This window comes from Erinaceus europaeus, chromosome 14, assembly GCF_950295315.1.
Source record: "Erinaceus europaeus chromosome 14, mEriEur2.1, whole genome shotgun sequence".
Lineage (NCBI taxonomy): Eukaryota > Metazoa > Chordata > Mammalia > Eulipotyphla > Erinaceidae > Erinaceus > Erinaceus europaeus.
In genome coordinates, this window is record NC_080175.1 from 25,788,677 (window position 1) to 25,801,013 (window position 12,337).

Below are 12,337 nucleotides of genomic sequence, written 5' to 3' on the forward strand. Positions count from 1 at the left end.
ACCAGGCCTGGGAAGCGGGGGTCCACAGGGGCTCTGCTCTGCCCACCAATGTACAGTCTGTGCATCCTGAACTCTTGAGGGTGCAGTGTGGAGGTTTTGGGTGTACGTACTGAAATAGAATGGCAGCGCTGAGTAATTATGGGCTTCCCGGTAGGCGATCAGGTTGATTTCATGTTGCCGCTGCTGGGCCTGAAGGCGATGCTTGGCTCGGCGGTGGTGGCAGACACAGCAGCAACTCAGGATGATGATAATGGTCCACACCAGCCAGAACCCTAGGAGGTGAGACAGACAGAGACAGAGAGTGAACACCCGTGGGAGAGGACAGCTTTCAGAACAAGTAGCTTTCTGAACACCAGAGAGCACTGTCAGGTCTCACCCAGTGAATTCACACTTCAAACCTGTGGCCAAGGTCTGTAAATGTTTGCACAAGAGTGAGAGATAAATGGAGTGGGAGAGGGCTGGAGTGGGAGAACGATAGTAAAAGAGGTCACTCACTCTGGGATACCTGCAGGAGGCCTGGGAGGACAGCAACGAACCAAAAACTCTCTCCAGCATGGGTTGGCCCTCTGTACTTTAATTCTGGTGGGCATTAAACATGCTTAATTTTTAGAAATGCATACTCTCCCCCTCAGGGGATCTCCATGAAAGAGGTCTAGTGCCTCCTACCTGCACTGTGCGACCATAAAGACAGCTCCCAGGCTCACTGAAGAGCTAACACCAGAGCATCCAACTAAAGAGAAGAATCGAACTAGGAATACCAAAGGAGACCACCAGGGACAGAAAAAAGACAGGACTAGAATGACCACAGGAACCCAGTAAATCACCGGTGAGTACAAACACATGTGGCTGGTGACAGAGAGGAGAGAGGAGCCTAAGGAGAGATTAAGTGACTGCTAACAGTTTAGCAGTTTATCTGTTGAGACACCACCTCCAGTCTGTTCCACCAACAAGGGGACAGCTTAAGGGAGGAGAGGACTCCCCAGAGACTCACCACGTGCAACTCTGAGTCTCCATTGCTACTACCCTCAGAATCTGGAGCAGCGACAGGGAGGGACACCAGGGGACAGAGATCTAACCGGGAAACTCAGGAGAAGACCTATACCTCGGTGGCATAGCTGAGGGGCTGTGAAAATCTCTTTGCATAGCCACTGGATTATCTCTGCCACACCCTGCTTTATCTCTTGGTCAGGAGTCAGTGATTAAGCTAAGAAGCCTATTGATAGTTTAAAAGCCCTTAGGCTCCCATAGCCTACAGGGAAGAAAAAAAAAAAAGAGGCTTTTAAACCACTGAGCTCCAACTCAGGGATTGAAACAACAGTTAACTTCCACCACTGTGAACCCTTTAATTAACTTACTTAGACACAAGTCAATCCAGGCAATAGTGATCAATAATTTGAAAAGTACTGATAAAGGGAACTGATGACATAATATATAAAATGGTTAAAACAACAAGAAAAAATATTGGAGAATTGAACCAGGACAAGAGTCCAGCTAAAAGTCCTCCAGAGGGTGAAGCACAAAACAACGAGTTCAACAACCAAACATTAGCTAAGGAAATAATCAAAGGAGTGAGTAAAGAATTTGAAAAAATTGTAATCAGAAATACAGGAACAACAAATGAGAATATGGAAGAAACTACTAATTATCTCATGGTTATTAGAGAGCTGAAAGCTGAAATTGCTGAGCTAAGAAGGCAACTAGCTGAATAAGCTAAAACAGTATCAGAGCAGGGCAACAAAATAGATGAACTCCAGAAAACAGTAGAGGGCAGAGAGAATAGAATCTATGAGGCTGAAGACAGAATTAGCAAGATTGAGGATGAATGACAGACAACTAAAAAAGAAGTAAGAGATCTCAAAAAGAGATTAAGAGGGGAATCGGGCTGTAGCGCAGTGGGTTAAGCGCAGGTGGCGCAAAGCACAAGGACTGGCATAAGGATCCCGGTTCGAACCATAGCTCCCCACATGCAGGGGAGTCGCTTCACAGGCGGTGAAGCAGGTCTGCAGGTGTCTATCTTTCTCTCCTCCCCTCTGTCTTCCCCTCCTCTCTCCATTTCTCTCTGTCCTATCCAACAATGACAACAACAATAATAACTACAACAATAAAACAACAAGGGCAACAAAAGGGAATAAAAAATAAAATAAATATTAAAAAAGAGATTAAGAGATGCTGAAAACAACAACAGAGTCCTATGGGATGACTTCGAAAGAAACAATATACGCATTATTGGCATACCAGAGGAAGAAAGAGAAGGAGAGGAAGAAAGCATTTTCCAGGCCATAATAGCTGAAAACTTCTCTAGTCTAGACAACATCAAAGACATAAAGTTTCAAGAAGCCCAGAGGGTCCCAAACAGAATTAACCCAGACCTAAAGACACCAAGACATATCATACTTAGAATGGAAAGGAATAAGGATAAAGAAAGGATCCTGAAGGCTGCAAGAGAAAAACAAAGAGTCACCTACAAAGGAAAACCCATAAGATTAGCAGCAGACTTCTCCATACAAACACTACAGGCCAGAAGAGAATGGCAAGATATCTATCAAGTGCTCAATGAGAAAGGCTTTCAGCCAAGAATACTATATCCTGCTAGACTGTCATTCAGACTAGATGGAGGCATTGAAACCTTCTCAGACAAGCAACAGTTGAAGGAATCAACCATCACCAAGCCTGCCCTGAAAGAAGTTCTGAAAGGTCTCCTATAAACAACCAGACCACCACAAATAGGACATATATCAAAACACTCTAAAACTCTACAAGAATGGCATTAAAATATCTTCAATCTTTAATATAAATAAATGTCAATGGCCTGAATTCACCTATTAAAAGACACAGAGTAGGAAGATGGATCAGAAAACACAACCCAACAATAAGCTGTCTAGAGGAAACCCACCTAACTCAACAAGACAAACACAGACTTAAAGTGAAAGGATGGAAAACTATCATACAAGCCAGTGGCCCACAAAAAAGGGCAGGAACAGCTATTTTCATATCTGACATGATAGACTTTAAAATAGATAAGATTAAAAAAGATAGGAATGGACACTACTTAATGCTCAGAGGATCAGTCAATCAAGAGGACTTAACAATTATTAACATCTATGCACCCAATGAGAAGCCATCTAAATACATCAAACTTCTACTGAAAGAGCTATAGCAATATATTAACAGTAACACAATCATAGTAGGGGACTTCAACACCCCACTCTCTCAACTTGACAGATCATCGAGGCAGAAAATCAATAAAGACATAAGGGAGCTAAATGAAGAGATAGATAAACTAGAACTATTGGACATTTTCAGAGTCATTCATCCCAAGAAACTGGAATACACATTTTACTCAAATCCACATGGATCATTCTCAAGGATAGACCATATGTTAGGCCACAAAGACAGCATCAGCCAATTCAAGAGCATTGAAATCATCCCAAGCATCTTCTCAGACCACAGTGGAATTAAACTAACACTTAACAATCAACAAAAGATTAGTAACAGTGCCAAAATGTGGAAGCTCAACAGTACACTTCTTAACAACTTCTGGGTCAAAGAGGAAATAAAGGAAGAAATCAAAATGTTTCAAGAGTTCAATGAAAATGAAGACACAAGCTATCAAAATATTTGGGACACAGCTAAAGCAGTCCTAAGAGGGAAGTTCATAGCTATACAAGCACACATTAGGAAACAAGAAAAGGCACAAATAAACAGCCTGATTGCACATCTTAAAGACCTAGAAGAAGAACAACAAAGGAACCCTAAAGCAACGAGAAGAACAGAAATCACTAAAGTTAGGGCAGAAATAAATAACATTGAGAATAGGAAAAACCATACAAAAGATCAACGAAAGTAAATGTTGGTTCTTTGAAAGAGTAAACAAAATCGACAAACCTTTAGCCAGACTCACAAAACAAAAAAGGGAGAAGACCCAAATAAATCAGATACTAAATGAAAGAGGAGATATCACAACAGACACCGCAGAAATTCAACATATCATGCGAGGCTTCTACGAACTATATGCCACCAAGCTAGAGAACCTGGAAGAAATGAATGATTTCCTAGATACCTACCAACTTCCAAAACTAAGTAAAGAGGAAGTGAATAACATGAACAGGCCCATCATAGCTAGTGAAATTGAAACAGTTATCAAAAATCTCCCCAAAAATAAAAGTCCTGAACCAGATGGTTTTACAAATGAATACTACAAAACCTCCAAAGAAGAACTAATACCTCTACTTTTTAAAGTCTTCCAGAAGATTGAAGACACTGGAATACTCCCTGCCAGCTTCTATGAAGCCAACATCACCCTGATACCAAAAGCAGACAGGGACACAACCAAAAAAGAAAACTACAGACCAATATCTCTGATGAACATAGATGCGAAAATATTGAACAAAATTCTAGCCAACCAGATACAGCAGTATATCAAAAAGATTGTTCATCATGACCAAGTGGGGTTTATCTCAGGCATGCAAGGTTGGTTTAATATACGTAAATCAGTCAATTTGATCCACCACATCAAGAAAAGCAAGACCAAAAACCACATGGTCATATCAGTAGAGAAAGCCTTTGACAAAATACAACATCCCTTTATGATCAAAACACTACAAAAAGTGGGAATAGATGGAAAATTCCTCAAGATAGTGGAATCTACATATAGCAAACCTACAGCCAACATCATACTCAATGGTGAAAAACTGGAAGCATTTCCACTCAGATCAGGTACTAGACAGGGTTGCCCACTATCACCATTACAATTCAACATAGTGTTGGAAGTTCTTGCCATAGCAATCAGGCAGGAGCAAGGAATTAAAGGCATACAGATTGGAAGAGAAGAAGTCAAACTGTCCTTATTTGCAGATGACATGATAGTATACATGGAAAAACCTAAGGAATCCAGCAAGAAGCTTTTGGAAATCATCAGGCAATACAGTAAGGTCTCAGGCTACAAAATTAACATTCAAAAGTCAGTGGCATTCCTCTATGCAAACACTAAGTTAGAAGAAATTGAAATCCAGAAATCAGTTCCTTTTTCTATAGCAACAAAAACAATAAAATATCTAGGAGTAAACCTAACCAAAGAAGTGAAAGACTTGTATACTGAAAATTATGAGTCACTACTCAAAGAAATTGAAAAAGACACAAAGAAGTGGAAAGATATTCCATGTTCATGGGTTGGTAGAATTAACATCATCAAAATGAATATATTACCCAGAGCCATCTACAAATTTAATGCTATCCCCATCAAGATCCCAAGCACATTTTTTAAAAAAAATTTTATTTTATTTTATTTATTTATTCCCTTTTGTTGCCCTTGTTGTTTTTTTTATTGTTGTAGTTATTATTGTTGTTGTCGTTGTTGGATAGGACAGAGAGAAATGGAGAGAGGAGGGGAAGACAGAGAGGAGGAGAGAAAGATAGACACCTGCAGACCTGCTTCACTGTCTGTGAAGCGACTCCCCTGCAGGTGGGGAGCCGGGGTTCGAACCAGGATCCTTATGCCGGTCCTTGTGCTTTGCGCCACCTGCGCTTAACCCGCTGCGCTACAGCCCGACTCCCCCAAGCACATTTTTTAGGAGAATAGAACAAATGCTACAAATGTTTATCTGGAACCAGAAAAGACCTAGAATTGCCAAAACAATCTTGAGAAAAAAGAACAGAACTGGAAGCATCACACTCCCAGATCTCAAACTGTATTATAGGGCCATTGTCATCAAAACTGCTTGGTACTGGAACATGAATAGACACACTGACGAGTGGAATAGAACTGAGAGCCCAGAAGTAAGCCCCCATACCTATGAACATCTAATCTCTGACAAAGGTGCCCAGACTATTAAATGGGGGAAAGCAGAGTCTCTTCAACAAATGGTGTTGGAAACAATGGGTTGAAACATGCAGAAGAATGAAACTGAATCACTCTATTTCACCAAATACAAAAGTAAATTCCAAGTGGATGTTAGACCACAAACTATCAAATACTTAGAGGAAAATATTGGTAGAACTCTTTTCCGTATAAATTTTAAAGACATTTTCAATGAAACGAATCCAATTATAAAGAAGACTAAGGCAAGTATAAACCTATGGGACTACATCAAATTAAAAAGCTTCTTCACAGCAAAAGAAACCACTACCCAAACCAAGAGACCCCTCACAGAATGGGAGAAGATCTTTACATGCCATACATCAGACAAGAGTTTAATAACCAACATATATAAAGAGCTTGCCAGACTCAACAACAAGACAACAAATAACCCCATCCAAAAATGGGGGGAGGACTTGGACAGAATATTCACCACAGAAGAGATCCAAAAGGCTGAGAAACACATGAAAAAATGCTCCAAGTCTCTGATTGTCAGAGAAATGCAAATCAAGACAACAATGAGATATCACTTCACTCCTGTGAGAATGTCATACATCAGAAAAGGTTAACAGCAACAAATTCTGGAGAGGGTATGGGGTCAAAGGAACTCTTGCACTGCTGGTGGGAATGTCAATTGGTCCAACTTCTGTGGAGAACAGTCTGGAGAACTCTCAGAAGGCTAGAAATGGACCTACCCTATGACCCTGCAATTCCTCTCCTGGGGATATATCCTAAGGAACCCAACACATCCATCCAAAAAGATCTGTGTATACATATGTTCTTGGGAGCACAATTTGTAATAGCCAAAACCTGGAAGCAACCCAGGTGTCCAACAACAGATGAGTGGCTGAGCAAGTTGTGGTATATATACACAATGGAATACTACTCAGCTGTAAAAAATGGTGACTTCACCGTTTTCAGCCGATCTTGGATGGACCTTGAAAAAATCATGTTGAGTGAAATAAGTCAGAAACAGAAGGATGAATATGGGATGATCTCACTCTCAGGCATAAGTTGAAAAACAAGATCAGAAAAGAAAACACAAGTAGAATCTGAAATGGAATTGGCGTATCGCACCAAAGTAAAAGACTCTGGGGTGGGTGGGTGGGGAGAATACAGGTCCATGAAGGATGATAAATGACATAGTGGGGGTTGTATTGTTAAATGGGAAACTGGGGAATGTTATGCATGTACAAAGTATTGTATTTACTGTTGAATATAGAACATTAATTCCCCAATAAAGAAATTTAAAAAAAAAGAAGAGAAGAATCTCTCAAGACCCCCCACAACTCAGCAGATTAGCAGTTTGCATGGAGCCTCAAGAGGGGCTGCCTGGTAAGGAATTCTGAGGTTTCTTCTGATATCACAGAAAGATCAGCAGCTTTTCCCTTCTGTGTATGTCTGTTAAGTCACAAAAGTGAGAGATGGAAAACTTCTAATTGCTTCAGTTCCATCTCCTCCCTAGAGAGTGTAAATGACTTCCTCTGCTCCTGGCATAATCCGGTACAATTCCATCTCCCATAGTCACTAACAGTCCTCTCTCAGCCCACCTCGAGTTAGCCTGTCTTAGCAGCTTCCCCTTCTTCCTCGCTGCTCCAGGGAGGGTGCAGAAAAGAGGAGGCCTGCCACACCCTCTCTTGTCTGGGTGGATAATTTTTTTCATTTCCCACTGCATTCTTCTGGATTGTGCTTCGAATTGTGGCAAACTCCCACATAAGAGAACTGCCCTAATTTTAAAATATATGCAGGAAAGTTTTCTAAATATTTGTTTTTAATTAATGGGTAAATTTACCTAAATATAACACACACACACACACGCACACGATCATAGGAGAAGACATGGAGGAAAATGTCAAAATAGTGATTTATTTATTTATTTTTAATTTTTTAATTATATTTATTTATTTATTGGATAGAGACTGTCAGAAATCAAGAGGAAGGGAGAGACAGAGGGAAAGAGGCAGAAAGACACCTGCAATCCAAAGCTTTCCCCCTGCAGGTGGGGGCCGGGGGCTCAAACCTGGGTCCTTGTGCATTGCAACATGTGCGCTCAACAGGTGCGCCACCGCCCAGCCCTAATAGTGATTTATTTTTAAGTAGGAGGCTGATGAGAAATTTTCATTTTCTTCTGTTCTTCCAGTTATTTTCCTTTCTCAAATTGCAAATTGGTGACAAAGTAAACGAAATGGGGAGGGGATAACATAATGGTTATAGAAGAAGACTTTTAAACGTGAGGTACTGACGTCCCAGGGTCAGCCCCCCCTCCCCCCGCAGCATCACCAGCTGACTAGTGCTCTGGCAAAACAAATAAATGAACTGAAATTTATAAATATTGGTGGCTGGCTTTATTTTTGCTAGATTTCATTCTTTAAATTGATAAAATTTTGGATATTTTTTAACTCTAGAATATAATCATACAATAAACAGATATGAATCATTTACAATTACTTTTAGGATACTAATTTTGACATGTAAGAATACTTCTGATAGTAAATGAAAAAGAGCACGGGGTAGATAGTATAATTATTATGCAAAGAGACTCTCTTGCCTGAAGCTCCACAATCCCAGGTTCAATGTCCCACACCACCATAAGCCAGAGCTCATCGGATCAATACTTTGGTTTAAAAAAAGCCCAACTAATTCTGCAATTCAAAACAGATTTTACCCTCACAACAAAATTACAAAGAGAAGATTATACTCAGGTTCAAGCCCTGGGTCCCACCTGCAGGGAGAAGCTTCATGAGCAGTGGCACCGGTCTGCACATATCTCTCTGTGTCTCTGACTATCTCCCCTTCTCAATTTCTCTCTATCTCTACCCAATAATAAGTAAAAAAAAAAAAATTTTTTTTTTAAAAAGGCAAGACAATACTGTAATACTGTATAAAACATGGACTCAGGAGCCAAGTGGAGATGCACTCAGTAGAGTGCACATATTACCAGGATGAGGACCTGGGTTCAAGCCTCGGGTCCCCACCTGCAGGGTGAGGGGAAAAGCCTCATAAGTGGTGGAGCAGTGCGTCACCACCTTCTCTGTGTGAATACAGCGTGCCAGAGTCTGTTTGTCACCAGTCACTTGCAATCTCAAACTTCTGGTTTGGTGGAACATCATTGCAACAGTTGCTGCCAGGAACTTGACTGAGAATCTCTGATCACTGTCCAGCCACTCAAAGACAGACCCCTGGCCCTGGTCCTCACAGAGAAACAAATGCAATGGGAATACAGAGAGAATCATCCACAAGTGGACCAAGAGATGGCACAGTGGGTAAGGCATTGGTTGGATTCTCAGACATGAGATCCCAAGTTCAATCAGCAGCATCACATGTACCAGAGTAATGCTCTGATTTTCATTCTCTCATTCTCATTCTCTCTCTCTCTCTCTCTCTCTTCTTTCCCACCCTCCCTTCTTCCTCTCATTAATAAATACATCTTTAAAAGGAAAATGATCCACAATGTTTGGACCAAGACAGCTGCTTGAAGAAACAGTGCCATATAAAACTCCTAAAAAAGACTTTAAAGCTACTGTTTTAAGGGTGCTTGCTCACTGAAATAAAAATTTCCATGAGGAAAGGCTATAGAAGCTGTAACAGAAATCAGAGGGCTGAAGAATACAGCAACTAACCTACAAAATATAGCAGAGAGATTCACCTGCTGAAACATAGAAGCAAAAAGGTTGAAATGATGAACAGAAGGATAGGGTAAGGAGTAAGGCAGTGGCACAGCTGGTTATGCACTGATATTATAGTGTGCAAGGACCCAGGTTCAAGTCCCCGGTCTCCACCTATAGGGGGAAAGCTTCATGAGTGGTTAAGTAGGGCTGCAGGTATCTCTCCTCTTCTATATTTCCCCCTCCCCCTCCTCTCAATTTCTCTTTCTCTACCCAATAATAAATAAATAAATATATTTTAAAAAGGCAGTGTAGAGAAAGACACACACACACCCTGACAAGAAAAAATAAAACAAATGAAAATAATATATATAAGGGGTAGTCCGGGAGGTGGTGCAGTAGACAAAGCATTGATTCTCAACCATGAGGTCCAGAGTTCAATTCCCAGCAGCACATGTACCAAAGTGATGTCTGGTTCTTTCTCTCTCTCCTCTTATCTTCCTCATGAATAAGTAAATTCTTTAAAGAAAAAAAAGAATACAAGAGTATTATGAAACCACATGAAGAGGAGTAATACATGTATTATAGGGGTTCCAGAAGGAAGAGAGAAAGGGAAAGAGTTTTTGTCTCATCACTAGAGCCTTACACATAAACAATTCCACTACTCCAGACCACTTTTTCACTCAGAGAAATAGAAACACCTGGCCACCAGAGTTTCCTCTGTTACCATAGATCCTCTCGTGTCATAGATACCAGGGCTCAAATGTGGGCAGCACACATAGTACTGCAGGTGCTTTACAGAACGAGCTATCTCTCCAGCTCAAAATGTTGCCAATCACTATGTGGTTGGAAGACCAGGAGGCTTATACCAGCCAGAAATGTTCTGGTCTCTATGTAACAGAAGTCACAGCATCACATTCTTGAAGAGATTCTTTGATCAAGAAAAAAGTTCACATCCAGTGAAGCCAAAGTATAAAAAGTAAGAAAAATAAGGGCGCTGGAAGATAGCTCAGAGTGCACAATTCACCACATTCGAGGACCTGTGTTTGAAGCCCCCATCCACAATCACCACATGCAATGGGGGTGTCATGCAAACAAGCAGCAGAAAAGTGTGGAGATGGCTCTCCTCTGTGTCTTTCTTTTTCCTCCTACCTCTTTATTATCCTCTATTTAGAATCAAGAAAAGATCTACTGAGGGCAATAGAAACACAAAGGTGAGAAGTCCCTGCAGAGCCATGGAGGTCAAGTGAAAACAAAGGGGCTTCTTTTTTTTTTTTTTAAACAATTTTTTAAAAAAGATTTTATTTATTTATGAGAAAGATAGGAGGAGAGAGAAAGAACCAAACATCACTCTGGCACATGTGCTGCTGGGGATCAAACTCGAGACCTCATGCTTAAGAGCCCAAAGCTTTATCACTGCGCCACCTCCCAGACCACAAGAAAGGGCGAAAGAAAGGGCAAAAGAAAGGGCGAAAGAAAGAAAGGAAGGAAAGAAGGAAGGAAGGAAGGAAGGAGGGAGGGAGGGAGGGAGGGAGGGAAGGAAGGAAGGAAGGAAGGAAGGAAGGAAGGAAGGAAGGAAGGAAAGAAGGCAGGCAGGCATGCAGGCAGGCAGGCAGGCAGGCAGGAAGGAAGGAAGGAAGGAAGGAAGGAAGGAAGGAGGAAGAGAGAGATTGACTTATTTAAAGGGGAGGGGGATGAATCAGAGCATCACTCCGGTACATGTCATGCTGAGGATAGAACTTGGAACTCTGTGCTTGAGGGTCTAACACACTATCCACTGGGCCCCCTCACTAATTTATTTCTAAAAGAGGATCACAGAGGATTTTAAGTGTAGGTCACAGCTAGGGGAGGCGGTGAGATAACTTTTCCCCCAATAAAAACTTCTTTAAAAGAGGAATAGGAAAACAAAATGGAGAGAAAGGAACTTGAAGAAGAAGCAGGGAGCAGAATGGGTAGTGATGTGACTGGGTGTTTTGCAAATGTTCTGAAAAGACAAAGTGAGCTGGGCCCATTGGATGGCGTCATGTGGGGAGGCAAGAGGCATCCTTACCTGACCCTCACAACAACACAGCCTCTCCTCAGAAAGCCCTTCTAGTCAAAGTGGTATCCTAGCAACTTTAAAAGGATGGGATACTCAGACTGGTCCCCATGGGGTGGTACGGACTTTTGATCATTTTGCTTGATTTCACAAGGAAGAACATTTTTTAAAAAAATGAACACGTAATGAAAGAGACACAGACATAAAGATAGAAGCATCCTCTGCTCCAACAACAATGACATCAGTAACTACAACAATAAAACAAGGGCAACAAAAGGGAATAAATAAATACCAAAAAAAAAAAAAAAAATTTTTTTTTAAAGTATCCTCTGCCTTCCCCAAACAGATACCAATCCAGAGATAACATTGCCCAATGACAACTTTAAAAACTGTGACCTCAAGGTGGGGAGCAGTTGTCATGCTATGCAAAGTGGAAAACATGTTTTGAAAAGCGATCGGCCTGAAGTAGGAACTGAGTCAAGTGCCCCAGAGTTCACTATAACTTAGGGAAACGCCACTCCCTGAACAGCAGGAAATTCATTAGGAGCCAAAACACACTGTAAATTAGTTCTCCTTCTTGCTGGCCCTCAGGGCAGTGGGTGACCTCCCTGGCCCCTTAGAGCTCACAGCAGGAGCAGCTAACATTGCCACTGGAGGAAAGGCCTAGGTTGGGAAAGGGAGACTTTAGAGGGCTTGAAACTTCACCTGGAAGACTGGCCCAGTTTCCTGTAAGCATGGAAGACCCCACTTCCTGTTCTCCACTCAAGAGTAGCAAATGCCATGGGCTTCTCTTAAGAGCAGCTCAACAGTGGGTACCCAAAAACAAACTAAAAAATGAGC

General features: G+C 41.4%; 1 protein-coding gene across 3 annotated transcripts in view; it reads right to left on the minus strand.

Annotated features, from left to right (window-relative positions):
• The window catches only part of WBP1L (WW domain binding protein 1 like), an 88,109-nt gene that overhangs the window by 5,302 nt on the left and 70,470 nt on the right, over positions 1–12,337 (minus strand). For all 3 annotated transcript variants that reach the window (XM_060171420.1, XM_060171422.1, XM_060171421.1), the window contains one exon: positions 111–272. In XM_060171420.1, coding sequence (XP_060027403.1) covers positions 111–272 — 162 coding nt within the window. The remainder of the gene's footprint in view (positions 1–110; positions 273–12,337) is intronic.